The following is an 18,912-nucleotide window of genomic DNA, read 5'->3' as shown; positions in this document are numbered from 1 at the left end:
TGATACAAATCTGATTAAAAAATATGGCTGGCCCACTGGTCCAAATAAACTGACAGTCTCATTATTAGGCTGAATCAAATGACACCCTAGGAAATGGTCAGGAAAGAACAAACCAGATGGCCCTTGGGTCCCTTCCAACTCCATCACTCTTTATTCTGCTGTTGACTATTCACACTTCTGAGGAGACAGGAATCACACACTGACAAACACTCCTATATTTCAATGGAGAAATAAAGGTATGTGTGGATTCCCCAACTGCTTTAGGTTCTAGAACAGATGAAACCTGAACTCTACCTGGACGCCAAGAGGACAAAACTGAGATTGTCATACTCTGCCCATATCATGAGAAGAAAAGACTAATTAGAAAAGACAATAATGCTAAGGAAGGTAGAAAGTAGCAGAAAAAAAAGGAAGACAGCATGTCAGATGGGTTGATTCAATTAGGGAGGACGTAAGCCTTAATTTGCAGAACGTAGACAGGGCAATGGAGAAGGTGGAGTTGGAGATGTCTCATACACAGGGTCACTATGAGTCAGGGTTGGTTCAAGGGCAGTTAACAACAGAGGACAGCTGACATGGGCTGCGGACACTGTCAGTCGTCGTCTCCATAGTGTCGCAGATGCACAGCACCTAAGCTTCTGTTCTTCAGCTCTGTAACTCTAGATCACACTGAAAATCATGACAGCAGAGGATTGTTCCAATCATGGGATGAAGTCAGGGACTGAAGAGGTATACACACCTTTCTGGACACAGAGAGATATTGTAGCACCTTTGAAACTAACTAAAGAAAGAAGATGGCAGCATGAGCTTTCGTAGATTTTAGTCTCAAAGGTGCTACAAGATCTCTCTACATACTGTTTCTACAGAGTAACACACCTATATCTTTAAACTTTTCCAGATGTAAATCCCATTAAACAGAAAAGGAACTACTTTGAGTGCAGGACACTGCATAGGACTGAAGAAGGGGAGAAGCAGAGAGGTTACACATTCTGGTTGGGCTGATTAAGTCAGCTGAAATGTTGGGAATCCTTATGGTATATTCCTTTTAATCTGTATGTTCAGATTGTACTGCTCAACCTAAGGTATGTCCAGTGGTTCAGTAGTGAGTTTACAACCAGTTTTCATTTTAAAAATATTTGGGAGGGTAGGATATTACAATATTTGGGTGCAATGGTTTGAGCATAAGACTTGGGACTCTGGAGAGCGGAGTTCAAATCTCCGCTGGGAAAACCACACACACTAAGCCCCAGAAAACCCCGTGATAGGGTCACCTTAGGGTCACCATACATTGGAAACAACTTGAAGGTGCACAACAACAACTACAACAACTGCAGCTCTCAGGAGATAGTAAGAGTGAGGAATTTGCCACTGGACTCCCAGAGGTATTCCATCCCTGCATTAACCAAGGGTCTTCACCAAAATTTAATAGAGGTCACAATTTAAGTGGCTCTGATTATTACTCATGGGTCCACAACTAATGGTCTGCAAAGGTTTATGGATAAAGGAGTCGTCGTATGGTTATAGCACTGGCCCCTGAATTTCCATTATCTGCTGAACAAATACCACCCACAAAACCAGATTGTTGCTCTAGATGACAAGATGAACTCAACAACACGGAAGAAATTAACTCTGAAGTTCTGTTTATAAATTGTGGAATGAATGACAGGCAGACTGTTGAAGGGCACAGTTGGAAAGAGAGAAAAGAGCCAACAGAAATATAGTTGACCTCATCAACACAATGAATTAAATCTAGAATCCCAGAGATAAGTAAGCAGCAAGAGAGAAAAATTACAGAACTTTTTGTGTGTCATTATTATTAAACCCAACAGCCTAACTTTAATTTACACCCATTTTTAGCCAGCAAATGCAAAACTGAACACTAGATGGTGCCATGTCAACTGAGAAGGAAAAAACAAGCATGCTGAATAGACTGAAGGGAGGACAAGAACAGTGTGCTGAGTTCACTGAAGGGTGGCAGGATGGCAACAGTGGTTGAAAGAGCAGACCAGGGGTCAAAAATGTGGTACACAGCTATAAGTTAAATCTGTAGAAACAGTGAAGACCCAAAAACAAGCCGTCAAAAAGAGAGGATGCTTATACATGTTGGCATTTAAATAGATAAAAATTTAAGGCTTGCTCCTATTATGTACATTTTATATGTGACATATGAATTATAAACACCACCATAATAAATGAACTGATAAATATCACCATTATCCTAGTATACACACCAACCACAGAGGCAGAGGAAAAAGAAATTGGGAATTTCTATGACAGAGTCCAGGAAGAAATTAACACCCAAACAGAACTGCTTGGTAATCATAGGCAACTGGAATGGCAAAGTAAGAAACAGAGCAGAATCAAAGACAGTAGGGAGATTTAGGCTCGGTTCAAAGAAGAAAGCAGGAGTTGTTTTTCCAGGACATCGATCTATTCATTGCAAATACCTTTTTCATACCATCAGAGAGGAGACTGTACACATGAACATGACCCAGATGCTCAACATGAAAACCAAATCGATTACATAATACGTAACAGAAGATGGAGAAGCTTCTTTCTTGTTGCAAAAACGAGACCAGGTGGAGACTATGGCACAGATCACAAACTATATCCAAAATAAGAATAAAGCTGAAGATGAACACCAAAACCATTGTCATGCCAAAATATGATTTAAAGAACAACCCATTAGAATTTAAACACAATGTGAGAAATACATTTGCACTATTAAGTCTAGTTAACCAGAAACCAGAAGAACTATGGACAGAAAGCAGGAATAGAGCCAAAGAGGAATGAAGAAAGTCAATATCAGTATCCAAAAAACAAAAACAAAAAGGAAAAGAAAAATAGATGACAGATGAAACACTTCAGGCAGTTAAGGAAAAAGAGAAGCAAATGAAAATGAAGGCGAAAACTACATCAGAACCTTGAATGCTACTGTTCAATGATTTGTGTGTAAGGATAAAGAGAATTATTACCAACAATCAATGCAGAAAAACACAACACAACAAAAAAGGAAGAAAAAGAGGCCTTTTTCATAAGATCCAAGAAATCAAAAAGAAATTTAAACCAAGGATGAGAGTGCTTTACAAGCAGAAGAGAAACACAATGCATGACCATGATGAAATTTTTAAAAAAGATGGAAACAATATACAGAAGAACTATATAAAAATGTGAAATGATGGAGGACACATGGGAAGAAGAAACTTATAAAAGACGAACCTCAAATTTTGGAAAGCAAAGTGAAAGCCACACTCAAAAGGAGAAATCACCAGGAACAGACAACATACCAATGGAACTACTACAACCCACAGAGACACAATCAAGCTTAGTTTTAACTAAAATCTGTCAACAAAAATGGGAAAACAAAACAGTGGCCCACAGACTGGAAATGATCCATCCATATACATGTGTATCCACAAAGAAGGAGACACAAAAGACTGCAACAATTACAAAACTATTGCACTAATTTCCCATGCAAGCAAAGTCATGCTTAAAATTCTGCAACAAGGACTCTTACTATATACATGGAGTGAAAAACTCCAAAGGTACAAACTGGATTTAGAAAAGGAAAAGATACTAGGGATCACACTACAAAGCTACATTGGATAAGGGAACACACCAGGAAATTGCAGAAGAAAATCTGCATGTGCTTTATTGACTACAGCAAAGCCTTTCCATACACCACAAAAAGCTATAGCTTGCGCTTAGAGGAATCCCAAATCATCAAACATGTCTAAGGCAACAGTTCGCTGAAATGGGCTCATTACATTCAGTGCTTCTTAGAGTACATCTACACTGTAGAAATTATGCAGTTCTTTAAGTGCTCTAGTTCTATCCTATGGAATCCTGGGGTTTGTAGTTTTACAAGATCTTCGCCTTCTCCACCAAAGAGTGCTAATGCCTCAAAAAACTACAAATCCCAGGACTCTGTAAGATGGAGCCATGACTGATAAAGAGATGTCAAACTGCATTATTTCTACAGAGGCACCTGTAATGTGAGGGACCAGCCAAATGGTCCATAAACTATAACTGTTTTCTTCTCTCCTGGAAACTTTGGATCACTTCTGCCCTACCCTGCTTTCAACAACAAGGTGAAGTAACTGGCATCTTTCTTCTTTTCAGACTGGTTTTCTGTAGACTGATTTCCATGTTACTCTCTGTTAATTTTATTAAGTCACATTCATTGAGAAGATCTGTGCTAGTTTTCACCAGTGATGTGCCACAACAATGGATGGTTTTTTAAAATTATCTGTGTTCTAGTCTTGGGAGAAAGGTGGGAGGTAAATAAATAACATTTCATTTTATTCAGGCAACATTTCCCATCTGTCACCAAAGCCCTGTGTACTCCAATCACTGTGCTTTTCTACCAGAGCCTGGGGGAAATTAATTTTTCTACTACAACTCCCAGAATCCTTCAGCCAGCATAGCCACATCCTAAACTCTGGGATCTATCATGAGCAGTCAAATGGTCAGGGGGGGGAAATGAGCTCTCTTCCCTCAAACAACCAAAGGACACAGATAAAGGGGTTTTGTTAGAAAACCTTTCTCTAATCTGGCTTCTTCCACAGTTTCCATCAAACCCAGCAAATACAACCAACTGTTGGGGATTACAGGAGTTGTAGCTCAAAGCATTTGGAGAAGCTTGGTCTGGAGAGGCTTGCCATAAAATCACACTACAGGCAGTGAACAGTTACAGAGTTGGCTAATCAAGCCAGGATCTCACTTTCAAAACCAGTAACTTGTCCTTCCACTTTGACTGTCCCCTCTCAAACTGCATGCTGTTTCAGGAACAGAACCTTCTGTCGACAGCTGGGATCGACATGGGCATCCCTCCAGACTGTGCTGATGTACAGTTCCCAAAACCCTTCACCACTGGCTTTTTAGGCTAGGGCTAATGAGAACTGCAGTCCAACCACATCTGAAGGTCAAAATAATCTTAGACTTAGAACTTGAACACTGTCTGACTTCAAATATCTAATATTCTTTCTCAAGCAGATCAGTAAATTAACACAATTTTTTAAAAAACTTCATGGATCATATACTTCTTACAAGCCACAATTTTCAGTAAATCAGCAACAGAATTCTATGCCTTTTAAGTTTTAGTGAACTATATTTAGGTTGGGGAGTGCCCAGTTATGCAAACTAACTCTTGTAAGCACAAAAATGTAAACAGAACTGTTGTATAACATCTCTCCTGGAACAGGTCTATCAAACGAGGTGAACGAATGCTGCAAGAGAATGCTTTCAGGAAGCTGTAACTGGTTTCAATGAGTTCATCTTCTGCTATTTTGCCAATACAACTGTAAGCAGCATCCTAGTTACACACACAGGTTCTGCAATTACAAATTCTACCATTTCTGCAAGTGATTCAGGGAACACTATAAGAAACTTTACACCTATATAGAACGCAGGCCTGTGCTGTTTTTCAATGCATGTAGTGGAGAGTGCCAGGCAAGGAAGAACCTATATATCACTACATTTTCAAACACAATATTAGCATAAAGGAGCAAAAACTACTTGTTAAGCTACCTTGTGTGAGTAGCTCAACACTTGAAAGGAGTGTCTCCGTACTACATATGCCTACCCAAAGATTGAGACTTGCCAAAGCAGCCCTCCTCTGTGTCGCACCAGTAGGGACAATGCCATAGCAGAGGACACAAGAGAGGGCCTTCCCAGCTCTTGGAGGCCTAACTGACACCAATGCAGTGTCACATTAAAATAGGGCAGTGGTTCCCAACCTGTGGGTCGGGACCCCTTTGGGGGTCGAATGACCTTTTCATGGGGGTCGCCTAAGACCATTAGAAAACACCTATTTAATTACAGTTATGAAGTAGCAACGAAAATAATTTCATGGGTTTGGGTCACCACAACATGAGGAACTGTATTAAAGGGTCGCGGCATTAGGAAGGTTGGAAACCACTGAAATAGGGTTTTTTAATAAAAGCTTTGGACACTTAATTTATTTTTAAGCATTTAGTTGTTTAATACCTTTTTAAATTCTTTAAATTATGAATTGATCTTAGTGTAAAATAAAAATAATAAAATTTTTATTTTTATACCGCCCTTCCAACAGATCAGGGCGGTTAACAACAGGTTAAAAACAGTACAGTAAAAACATCAGTACATAGAAATTCAACATCACAAATTCAATAAAAAGAACAAGAAAGCCCCGAATTAGCCAATCCCCTTGCCAGAGAAGAGGAAGGAGGCCCATTGGACTTTAGTCGGGGAATGCACTACAGAAAAGGAAGGTCTTTAAATCCCTTCTAAATTGGGCCAGGGAGGTGGCCGAGCGGAGCTCTATGGGCAGAGTATTCCAGAGGGCCGGGGCGGCGATGGAAAATGTCTTCCTAGTAGTGGAGACAAGCCTAGCCCCGGGAACCCTAAATAATTGCTGCCCAGATGTTCTGAGGGTGCGGGACGGAATGTATGGGGAGAGGCGGTCCTTCAGGTATCCTGGGCCCAAGCCATTTAGGGCTTTATAGGTCATCACCAACACCTTATATTGTGCCCGGAAGCGAATCGGCAGCCAATGCAGATCTTTTAGCACCCTGGAGGTACCAGTGACCAGCCTGGCTGCCATGTTTTGTACCATTTGTAGCTTCCGGGTTTGGTATAAGGGTTGCCCCATGTAGAGTGCATTGCAGAAATCCAGTCTCGAGGTTACCAGAGCATGTACCACAGTTTCAAGGTCCCTCTGGGCCAGGTATGCGCGCAGCTGGCGAATAAGCCGAAGCTGATGACAGGTGCTCTTGACCGCCGCGTTCACCTGAGCAGTCAGGTGAAGGGACGAGTCAAGAAGCACCCCCAGACTGCGCACGGGGTCCTTCGCAGGGAGCGTGACCCCGTTCAGGACAGGTGGAACCACCGCCATTCCTGGGCCAGGGGAACCTATCACAAGTAACTCCGTTTTCTCTGGATTCAGCTTGAGTCGGTTTTCCCTCATCCAGCCCATTACTGACTCTAGACAGGCCACGAGAGGAGAGACGCCATCCTCAGTCACTACATCAGTCGGAGACATAGAGAAAATTATTTGGGTGTCATCAGCGTACTGATAACCCCGCGCCCCATGTCTCCGGATGATCTCTCCCAGCGGTTTCATGTAAATGTTAAATAGCATGGGAGACAGAATGGCTCCTTGAGGGACCCCCGTTTTAAGGGCCCTCTCATCGGAGCACACGTCTCCCAGCTGCACCATCTGGGACCTCCCAGAGAGGTAGGACCGGAACCACTGGAGCGCAGTGCCCCCGATTCCCACCTCTGCCAGGCGCCCCAGAAGGATACCATGGTCTATGGTATCGAAAGCCGCTGAGATGTCCAAGAGCACCAACAGGGACACGCTTCCCCTGTCGATGCCCAGACGGAGATCATCGACCAAGGCGACCATGGCTGTCTCAACTCCGTAACCCGCCTGAAAGCCAGTTTGAAATGGGTCCAGATAATCCGTTTCATCCAAGACCGCCTGAAGCTGGATTGCGACCGCCCTCTCGATCACCTTCCCCAAGAATGGCAGCAGTGAAACTGGCCGATAATTATTATGTACCAGGGGGTCGAGGGAGGGCTTTTTTAATAAAGGTTTTACAATGGCCAATTTAAGATCAGATGGAAATTGCCCTTCCCTCAAAGATGTATTAATAATCCGGCGTAACAATAAGGTCACGGCCGGACCCCCCTGGGCCGCTAGCCACGAGGGACAGGGATCGAGAGAGCAGGTCGTCTTCCGAACACTTCCGAGGATCTTGTCCACATCATCGGTACTTACCAACTCAAACCGATCCAGTTTAACAAAGTCCACGGAGACTCTGGATGCCTCTACCCTAGGTTCTGCTTGAATGTCGGCGTTAAGACCTTCGCTTATCCGAGAGATTTTATCCGCGAAGAAGTTATTAAATTGGTCGTAGCAGGCCTTAGAAGGTTCAAGGATCTGGTTCTGGGCAGGAGGGAGCTGAGTTAGCTCCCTGACTACCCTGAACAACTCTGCTGGACGCGACTCCGAATTATTTAAATTGTTTATATTGTTTTATCTGTTGCCAACATGAGATTTCATGTGATTTTAAGGCAGGCCTTCCCAATCCACACTGTCAGGTCTGCACAATCCAAGTCTCCTCAAACAGGGCAGGATTTTTAAAAAGCATCATAAATCATTACTGGCAATGAACAAGAGCCAAGACGCATACTACAGGAAGGTAGCCATGCACCCTTAAGGAGTGCATTAGTAACTTATTTTCCCGTGTATACTAGTGTATAAGTCAAGAAACTGTGGTCAAAAAATTACCGCCCCCCCAAAAAAAAACCCCTAGGCCGCCTTATACACAGGTCAATACAGTAATTGACCTGAGCCTCTTCCCTGCTGGGCTGCCTCCACAAGGAACAGCCCAGTTGGGGTGAAGCTAGGAAGGACAGCCCATCGCCCTGCAGCTTCCTCCTAGCTGGGCTCCTCCCTGGGAGAAAGCCCAGCTAGGAAGACGCTGGGGAGGGCAGCCAATCCCCTTGCAGCCTCTCCACAGCCGGGCTGCCTCCTGAAGTCTGATCCTCAACTTAGCTCCAGGTCATACCAAAATCCCCAACTTTGGCCCCAAAAGCTGACCTCAACATATACAAGATGCTGACTTATAGTTAAATATATATGGTAACATGTACATTTATAGAATTATTATGAAGTTACACTAATGAGAACATTGCACAGTGCAATTACAGGTTTCCTAATGGAAAGAAATAAAGCATCGATACTTGGAAGGATGGGAGCGGGGCATGTCAGCTGGAAAACATGATGTGGGAAGTAGCTTCACATTTTTTGAACAGAGCAACGACAGCACCTGCCAATACAACTGACACTTTGCACATTACTCCTTTTCCACACAAGCAAATGAATCTATTCTGCACATGCACATTGGAGAGAACAAAGTTTAACTCTTTCCTGGATACCCCACTCCATGTTTGTAAACTCTTATCAGGCAAGATGTGTCAGAATCCATATACACAGTTCTGTCATGTTAGCATAATTATATGATGATATTAAGGGATGAATATATGAGGGCATGGTGATATGGTGATTTAACGCTGTATAGTATGTTGGCTATTGAGAAGGGGATATAAATTATTTTAAATCCAAGCTTGGGAGGGGCTTGGATTTAAAAGGAGGGGCAGGTGGCTAACAGCAGAAAGGAGTTGTAGTTTTATGACTCCAATCATCCTGCCATGGATCTGGGCTGTGAAACAGGGATGATCTTCTTGCTTGAAGGCAGATGAAATGATAACACAGGAGGGGAAGGAGGGAAACATGAAGGGCCATTTGATCTGGATCAAAAGGGAGCGATTAGGATTGGAAAGGGGGGATGGAGGGTGGGAATGTATTTGTAATGGTCCGAGGGGGAACTTTTTCAGTTATGACACTGAACCTGGGACAGGGAACTTCTAGTTTCTTCTACACTACGATGCTGTTTTGGTAATTGGGAACTAGACCCTCCAATCCTGACAAGATGAAGCTTACTACATTTTAGTAAGTGCAATAGTACCATACCATTATCTCAAACATATCCTCTATAAACCTCCCTTCAGTGACTACTTGTTAGTTAGCTAGACAAACAAGAGATCTATTTATGTTAAAACAAAAAGCCTGCTCATTTTTAAAGAATCTGAAAGGAAAGAACCAGAAGACAAACATCAAAATACAGTTCGACTGCTTGAAAATAAGACAGAGAGTGATGAAGTCCTGTATATTTTGCTAAGACAGAGCTTGGAAAAATTACTTTTTTGGATGATGGACAAGCAGGCATAGTTTAATGCTCCACCTGCAAGTTCTGCGTCTTCCCCTAGCCTTGATAGCTGTCAAGACTGAGGAGAGACCCCAGATGTTTACTGGTAGGAAGTGGAAGTGATTCTGTTGTTAAAAAAGGAACTGGTCTCAGCTGAGAGGAAGGATGAAACAAGAGTGGCTCTCAGATGGAGTGCACCATACCTTTCCTTCCCCTTGGCTAAGCCACATTTTCATCGTCTAAACTGCCTCCCCTCCCCATTGATAAGCAGCAGCCCTTCCTAAGGCTTGACAGCTGCTGGGAGGAGGTTCTGGATGGGCTGGAAAGGGCTAGAGAATAGCTCCATGTGCAAAAAGAAACACATGAACACATAAGCCCCATTTACATGCATGTATAGCGCGCCCGCGCCATACGTGGGCGCGCCATACATGGCCTTGAGCATACGCGCTCAAGCCGTGGGGCGCGCGCGGGGTGGAAGGGGCGGTGCGTCCCATTCAATTGAATGGCCGCGCGCGCCCGTTGCGCCCCGCGCGCGCCCGCACCACTGCGCACGAGCCCCATTGTCTCCAATGGGGCTCGAGCATAGGCGGAATTCGCCTTACGCGGAGGGATCCGAAACGGATCCCCCGCGTAAGGCGAGGACGGACTGTATGTCACTATCAGGTTGCTGTCCTATAACTCCCAGAATTTTCCAATCACTGTGGTCATTGGTCATGTTGGCTGGGAGATGCTGGGAGTTGATCATCCAAAATATACTTTTTCCAAGTTCCATTTTAGCAAAAACATACTAGATGTCTGTGATGATCAGGGCTAGAATACTGAAGGATCCGGCCCAAGGGACTAACAGCTCATTCTAATCTACAGTTAAACTTCATCTTGTTCTACCTTGGCACAAGAGACAAGCATTTCCTTTCCTTTCCTTAAATGAACTGTTTTGTACATCCCATGGAAAACATTACAAGAAGTCGTGATGATTCATTAGAAAAATGAATGTAAAAAACTGAGTACTATAGTATTGTTATTCGTATTATACTACTATTGCTTTAAAACTGCTGTGATCCTATACAAAGCCTGCAAACCAACCTGCATTCAGAGACCAGTAAGCATAAGGAGACTCACCATTTCGATCTTCAGATCTAAGGCTCTTCTTTGCAACCTCTGCCAGTGCTCCAATGCCGAGGCCAACAGCTAAACCTTTCATGAACAAATGAGGTAAAAGGGTTGGGAGGATAAAAAAGAAAACAGTCAGCAGCAGTATAATGGGCTATCTATACAGTTGTAACTCTTTCATGAGCCATTTCAAAGTAGCTCTTCATCTGTATCGTCTTCCAAATGACACTGGCATGCAGTAAGAAAACTAGCAATGCTCCACTGACATTCAATGGTTCACTACACCCAGATTCTCCAATACACCAATGTTAATACCCAAAGATAAATGATTACAGATCACTAAACAAAGCTATAGAAACTGAAAGTGGGGAAAAAGCAACAGCAATATTGTAGACTACAGGTTGCTTATCCCTTAACAATGAGTGTTCTACACTCCATCCATGGCATATAATCCTATCCACTGGAAAAGGCCAATACTACCATTTGCCAGTGTGAAGTGACTATTTCAAGAAGCAAATGCTGGAAACAAACACCTTAGCTAGCCTGCTGCTCAAGGTTAGTGGAGGCTACTGTCCCACTGTCAATGTGGAAGTAAGATTGAACCACCAGTCCAGTTTGCCTCTGTATATAGGAGAGTGGAGATATTTGTCTTTTTCATTGACCTTGCACTGGGTCTTCAATCTTGTATGGCTCAGTATTGGAGTGGCCGGCTGGTCTCTATCTACCTTTTAAAACAAGGCCTGAATGCTCTGTAGTCCACAGGGCTGTAACACCAGGGCTCTATAGGCCCGTATCCATACCATTTTGGTTGCCAAGTCTGGCTGAGTGTTTCAAGGGGGGACTATAGCCTTACAAAAGGGGTTTCCACTTCTAAAATAAATCTTTTTCCCAGCCAAAAAAATAACATTTGGGGACTGAAAATGGGTATGTCAGTGTCTTTGGGGGTAATTGGGGGTCCCAAAGATAGTACTGAAATAACCCAAATTGCTTCATACAGGCTGCACAATTTATCCTTGCTTCAGGTGTTGCACCTTATTTTCAAAAATGAACAAAGCTAAATAGAATTATCACACAAAAGAGCCATTTTATCTCTCACCTTGTTCCTCTATTGATTCCTTCACCTACTCTCTTCTTCTCCAATCAAACATGAGCAAACAGGCTGGTTTTTGCCCCACAACAGACAACCACAATAGGGAACAGAAAAAGAACCTTTGCGTCCTAGCATATTCCTGTATAGCAGATTAGTTCACTTTGCTGCCTTGGAGCTTTTAAAGCTGTAGGGTTTGGCAGAGTTGGCAATTCTGGTTCTTACCTAGAAATGTTTGCACACAAATTCTCATTAAAAATTACTCGAGCTCAAAAATTACATCTCAACAAAATCAATTTCTTATGCAGACTGGAAAAGCATTACACTCATTGCTCTGGGACTCTCCTTCTAAGATACATGACTGGAGTTGAAAACATTAATTTAATAGTGTAACTAACTCAACACTGTTCAGCACCTGGACTGCTGGAGATATATTTATACAAAGCTATGAAAGAACATTCAACTGAGCTCTATATACACCTAAACATCCAAGATGCCCAATGCACCTGAAGTGACTGTAATAAATGCTATAATAAATAAATCACAACAGATGAACATGAATATGCAAATTTCCCAATCCTGAGATGGGGAACTCAAGATGTGTTGGCTACAACTTGCATCACACTTACCAGCATGACCCAAGAGCTATTCTGAGCAGTGTTTGACATCATTAACTATGGAAGGCAAATTGCCTAACATCCAGCCTTGTCAGTAAAACTACTCTGAGAATGAATTTCAGAAGTCTGCATCTCTATTGCTTTAACAGAATCTGTATCCTTGTCTTGAGTGACGGGCATGTCAAATGTTTTTTGATCTTTAGAAGGGATGTCACAAAGTGGAAAATTTCCACCTTACATCCATTAGCTTCCTCTCAGTCTTCTAGCTTTTAAAATGCTAAATGGCTAGGGCCCAGGTTACCTAGGGACCACTTGCTGCCAAACAGAATTGTTCAGGAATTGCTCTTGGGTTCATTTTGGGATATCTGGAGACTAAGCAGGACAGACAGAGTACTCTTTGTAGCAACACTACAACACTTTGTGGCAATGCTACAATGTCCTCTCTATTAAAATTCATCAGGCTACCTCTTTGTGCATCTTTCATCAGAAACAAAAAAACACTTTAGCTTCAAAAGGCTTTTCATGTATTACACCTAGTGTTATTGTTGTTAATGTACTGTACAAAATATTTTATTTCCACAGCACTAAACTGGCACATCATTGTTTTAAGTGGTGGCTCTATGCTTCTACATCTTTAGAAAATTTTTTATTGTGTCTGCATTTTTACTGATTACATAATAAGTCTTTATTCATACCTGTACATTTCCTGACTATATGACAACTAATAAGAGCAGGAGATATATCTTTAAATTAAGGCAGTAATTTAGATGAATTAAGAAAATACCAAAGATAGCAGCCTTCTTTCCTACTTATCCATCTTTCACAACATCAGCCTGTCTTTCCCAGTGACCCGTCCTCGATAAGATTAGGGTGTGCACAATATGTACTCTCCCTTGCACTGTACAGCTCCACCTTAACAAACATATAGATTGCTCCCACAAAGACCAAAACAGCTAACTGTTAAAAGAGTTACATGCTACCAACAACTTACAATCACTGGCTTTTTAAAGATTAACTCAGGTGGGAATTGTTTGCTTTAATGTTTCAGAACTGTTTACATATCAATTTATTTTGATAAGGACATTCTCCTTCAAGTTTTGCCTTTGGAAGATGTATTCAATTGTAAAGCATTTTGAAGGTACTGTTCTTTGAACAGCAACAAAACGTTGCCCTTCAGGTGTGTTGAAACCTGCCAAGTTTTTTTTGCCTGTCTGATTTTTACTCAAGTAGGGACCAGTGATCACACTGCAAGTCCTAACTTTTTATCTAATTCTTGGTTTCCTGCTGTGTTTGTTTGTCTTTGCTTTTTACATAGAGGCATTATTTTATGTCACCTCTGTCATGACAGCAGCCATTTCTTTGCTGATGGTAAATGTGAACAATTAGCACAAGATCAACCAGTCAAGTTTTATGGGATTAGGGATTATAAATTGATTTACACATAATTAAATCAGCAGAAAATTGATGCCTTAACAGGAGAAAGGGGACATAAAAATGCAATCTATCAATAAATGTTCTCTACCACCTGCAGCTAAACAAGTCCCTCCAGTGTTAAAAAGGGGCTATTTTAAGTGTTGTTGTTTCTCTGATACAGTCTCTACTGTTCAGCAGAGGAAAGAGAAAATTAGTTCAAACACAAGAAGGTTCAAACCTTGAATGTGCTTATATGTCTTTGTGCCAAGACTGAACTACATTACAGCATACCCATCCCAATAAAATCTTAGCCAAGATAGTTTTCTTCAAGCCAGTACATCAGCTTGGTCTGTTCAGCATCATACTTTGATCTTCTCTCTCCTTTACATTCTTGGACCATTTCAGAACAGCTCCAAACTCTCTTCAAAGTATATATATTGTTGTACAGTGATAACTAACTTATTCAATGGACTCACAATGCATTGGTCCATCATTTTCATCATCCCAAACCAGAATGATGGGAATTGCAAGCCAACATTTCTGGAAGGCAGCAAGATGCAGGGAGATGGAATAGACCTTATCTTGACTCAAACAAAGCAGTGGAATTTTCCTATTTATAATTTTAAGTGTGAAGGAAATGATGATGGGAAGGGTGTTGCTACAGGGCTGTGAAGACACTCTGGCATGAAGTTTGAGATGTGAAACCATGAATTTCTCTGTTCTGTAAGCACAACTATGAGCCATATGAGACACTTTTCCCCACAGTGTTCCAATACAAGCCCTTGCCACCCATACAACCTTGAACACTTTCTTGAATAATAAAATACAACCAAAGACCATTAAATTCATTAAAATTCTTAATCTGGTCTTGCAACTGAGGAATGTCTCACTGATTTCAGTAAAGGCATTAAGTCAGAACACAAAAAGGAGTGGGATTATATTTCAGTTCATATCAGTAACTTTGAGAATGATCAATAAATACACCAGACTTTCTGTATACAGTACTTAAGATTTTCTAGACTGTGAATATGTGAATCCAGAAATTAGAATCATCTCTGGCTCAGTGGCACTGATTCTGAAATATTTTTTTCACACTTCCTTCCATTAGTATTATTTTTAATGTCTTTTGACAACACCGAAGACCCATCACAGTTCAAAGGAGAAAAAGCTCTGTGGGCCAATTCTAAAGCATCTAAAAGAGGGTGGGGAACATTTGATCCTTCAGAAAGTGCAACTCCCATGAGATCTATGAGTTTGGCAAATAATGAAGACTGATGGTAGCCAGAAACACCTGGAGAGCTACATATTCACCATTCCTGATCCAAAGTCTAGGGTAAGGCTTTATATTCCTCAACTACAAAAAAACATATTCAAGAACTTGGGCAGGTCTTCCACAGCTGAGGCACCTGACAAAATGGACTCCAACTCATAGGGGAATTAACTTCAGACTTGTGCATTCTACTTTGTCTTTTATTAGAATCCTGAAGCCCCTCTTCAGGAGTCAAGTACAAAACAACGGTGGAGGCAGACATACACTAAGCATTATTGTATTGGAGTGCTATTCAAAACACACAGAAAGTCTGGCGATTTGTGATCAGTGCAAGAACCAAGATCTAAAGTTCATTAATACCAATGTTCATTCCTGGTTCCTCCTCACCTCCAATCAATCAATCAATCAATCAATCAATCAATCACCTTCAGCAACTGAACTGGGAGGGCATCTACAATTTCTCACTGACTGCTCTTGTTTCCTATGTTCTAGGAACAACAAGTCCTAAATAATACTGATTAAAGTGTTTCAGACAGATCTTTTTTAGGGGTGAAGGAATGGCATTGATATTTGTGTATCCTTTCACCTCAGGAAAATGTTCACTTTGTTCTTTATCTTTATCTATACTTCAAAGGATAGTGTACACCACACCACCATCCTGTGATAACTTGCCTACTGGAAACTAAGTTCCTAACCACTTTGCTATACAAACAGAAATATTCAGAAGGAATATTTTGTTCTCATCTAAGAGAAATAAATATTAAGGACAGGAGCCATCTTAAGTTATAAATGGGTCACAACACAGCAGAGGCAACTCTTAAGTAATCTGCATACTGCTCTCCACATATAATACCAAAAAGAGCAAAGAGGCAATGACATTCCTTCATTCCATCACAGTCCAAGATGATAATAATTCCAAGAAAGACAGGGAGCTCAAAGAACAACATAAGAAGAGAACTTCACAGTGTTCAGATTCTCATCATGCTGCTTTAGAGATAAGGGGGGGGGGGGGGGGGAACCCACACCTGACAGAACTTTCTCTCCTTCTGAAAATCATAAATGCATAGGTGGCCTTGCTCAAATAATCCTCCTGTAAAACAACAGTGGGGAACCTTTGACTCTCCATATGTTCTGGACTACAACTCTCAAAGTCCCTTACCACTCATAGTAGCTGGGGATTCTAGGATTTGAAGATCAAAACATCAAGAGCACCAAAAGTTAATTGTGTCTTCTTTGAGCTATCCTAGTAAGCTAGAAGGTGCTGAATGTCGTCAAGGTTAAAGAGAGACAAGTATTTCCCCAAGGCTGTTATAATGCCCAGACATGTCTGCTTAATAAGGTCCAGATAAATAAGAGGAAAGCAACTGAAGTAACTAAGACAGTAATCTCAGATATAGGGGAAAGGACGAAACAGATATATCACCCACTCTTTCTAATGCTCTGTTGGCTTACATCAGCCAGCCAGCCATTTCTAGGAGCTGGTGGGGGAGTAGACAGGCTTTGGATCTAGTGAATCTCTTCTGTCCTGTCCTGCTGCCAGAAGAGTTGATTGCATGATCCAGCAGGAACACAGCCAACATTACATTTACACTCACAGAGTGTAAACTGTGGCCTTTGACTGAGGCAGTGGGGGGTGGGAGGCAAGTGGTACTAGAGGCTGGTGGACAATAGGACACAGGAAGAGTGGCGGCGGTGGCGGCAGCAGCAGCCTCCACATTGATGGGCAGCCCAAAATTCAAGCTGGCCTCTCCAACTGCCTCTAACTGCAGTCCACAATTACAGAACCTTTTTATTTTATACAAGGGACCTAATTACTGTACAGGAGTTCTCCAGGAAGCACTCCAACCCTTCTCTGACACTGTAAAAAATACAATAAATAAAGCAGGTAGCATCCCCTTAATTAACAGCCTAGTAGTTTATCTACAGCAATGTCTTCCTCTAATAATTCTTGAGAAGGACTGAGACATAGCCATTAAAACTGTTATGCTAACCTTGTAAGATAGAAGTAGGAGACACATTATCTTTAGCATCCTTCCCTAGCTGCTTGGTTCCACCATGGAGTCCTGGATGTACTGCTCTCATACCAATGCCTACACAATCATAAATCAGTGATCTGTATATATGTAGCTGCATGCAATCACCACCAATGTGTCGGTGAACTTCCCTACCAAAACATACTCAAACTTATTCAAATCTGAATTCAAACTTATTCAAGACTGAATTCAAACTTATTCAAAACCACAATCCAAAGGAGAAGAAAAATGACTTGGCCACATCAATTTGGGCATTCGGTTTCATCCAGAAACCTTGTGATTCTTTGCACATCAACTAAAGAATGTGGTGCAACCACCAGAAGGGTAAATCCATTACACCTTTTGTAGCTGAATTTCAAAAATACCTTAATTTTGTACTATTATTTGCCCATACAATTTAAAGAGACTCACCTCCAAAGTTAGCAAGCCTCCCAATTCGTGTAACTGGCACCTTCCGCTCTCGGGCACGTTCACTGAGCTGAAGGGATTTAGAAGAAAATTTTATTAATATGGATTACTGTTTTGCTAACAAAATATGCCAAGTACCCAATCTCTGCAATATAAGATGATGACTTAAAATGGATTTTCCACAGTTATTATACTCAAGAAAATGACAGCATGCTTTTATTTCCTCAACAAGCAATATTTTTTTCACAAATTTTATTTAAACAAAACTGTAGTCACTGCATCAGAAATATAAACCTTCCCACAGACACATGGTGTTACTGGAGCAGCTCCATCATGAAAATTTTATACATGGATTTTGTTGACATTGTAATAGTATAGTTAATGTATCTAATTATGGCTTTTCCCTTCTCAAGAAGGCTATGTGAGCAAGAGACTAAAGGTAGCCAAAAACAAATGGATGCTGTCAGGAATTTCAAGCAAAGTATTAAAGCTCCATGACATGAATTTCTTCGAAATTAGTTAAAATTGTCCTCACGCAAATAATTTCCAATAAATAAAACTGCATTCCCTGAAGTCCAAGCTATTATTCCAACCGAGCAATCCACAGGGGCAACTTTAATTTGCCCAATCTAAAGTCTTCTCAGAAATATGGTCCTGTCTCAAAGCAACTGTTGACTTACGGTGACTTATTCCATGAATTAGGCAAGGAATACTAAGAGTTGGTTTTGCAAGTTCCTTCCTCTGAAATCTAGTCTCCAAGTACTAAACAGGGCTGACCTTGTTTAGCTTCCAAGATCAGGATCTGGTACCATCTTTACCTCAAGATACCAGCAGGCTGAAACACAGCATGGTGTAGCTCGCAGTAGCCACTACGTTCAGGTCCAAAACACACCGCAGAAATAATCCAGTTTGATACCACTTTAAATGTCCTGCCTCAATGTGAGACATTTAGTCTTTTCTGTCAGGGCGCTCTGGTGCCACAATAAACTATAATTCCCAAGATTCCCTAGCACTGAATCAGGGCAGTTAAAGCAGTCTCAAAGTGGATTATTTCTGTAGTGGGTTTTGGACCTCAGTTCCCAGAATCTGCTTGCACCTCTTGTTGTTTGCCCAGTTATCCTGTTGTTTGTCCAGTTCCTGCAAATAAAATACAAAATGTTTTTCTCCTAAATTATAGGAAATGTAAAGCCTTTTGTGCCTTTTTAAAACTTAATGTGCC

The 18,912-nt window shown here is 41.5% G+C and overlaps 1 protein-coding gene across 2 annotated transcripts in view; it reads right to left on the bottom strand.

Annotated features, from left to right (window-relative positions):
- The window catches only part of COQ8A (coenzyme Q8A), a 94,209-nt gene that overhangs the window by 39,753 nt on the left and 35,544 nt on the right, over positions 1-18,912 (bottom strand). For both annotated transcript variants that reach the window (XM_089529529.1, XM_089529530.1), the window contains exons 4-5: positions 17,697-17,763; positions 10,875-10,949 (exon numbers count right to left, since the gene is read on the bottom strand). In XM_089529529.1, coding sequence (XP_089385655.1) covers positions 10,875-10,949; positions 17,697-17,763 — 142 coding nt within the window. The remainder of the gene's footprint in view (positions 1-10,874; positions 10,950-17,696; positions 17,764-18,912) is intronic.

Source organism: Sceloporus occidentalis, unplaced genomic scaffold (assembly GCF_023333645.1).
Source record: "Sceloporus occidentalis isolate IW3139 unplaced genomic scaffold, rSceOcc1.0.p SCAF_6, whole genome shotgun sequence".
Classification (NCBI taxonomy): Eukaryota; Metazoa; Chordata; class Lepidosauria; order Squamata; family Phrynosomatidae; genus Sceloporus; species Sceloporus occidentalis.
This window is presented reverse-complemented; position numbering and strand designations above follow the sequence as displayed.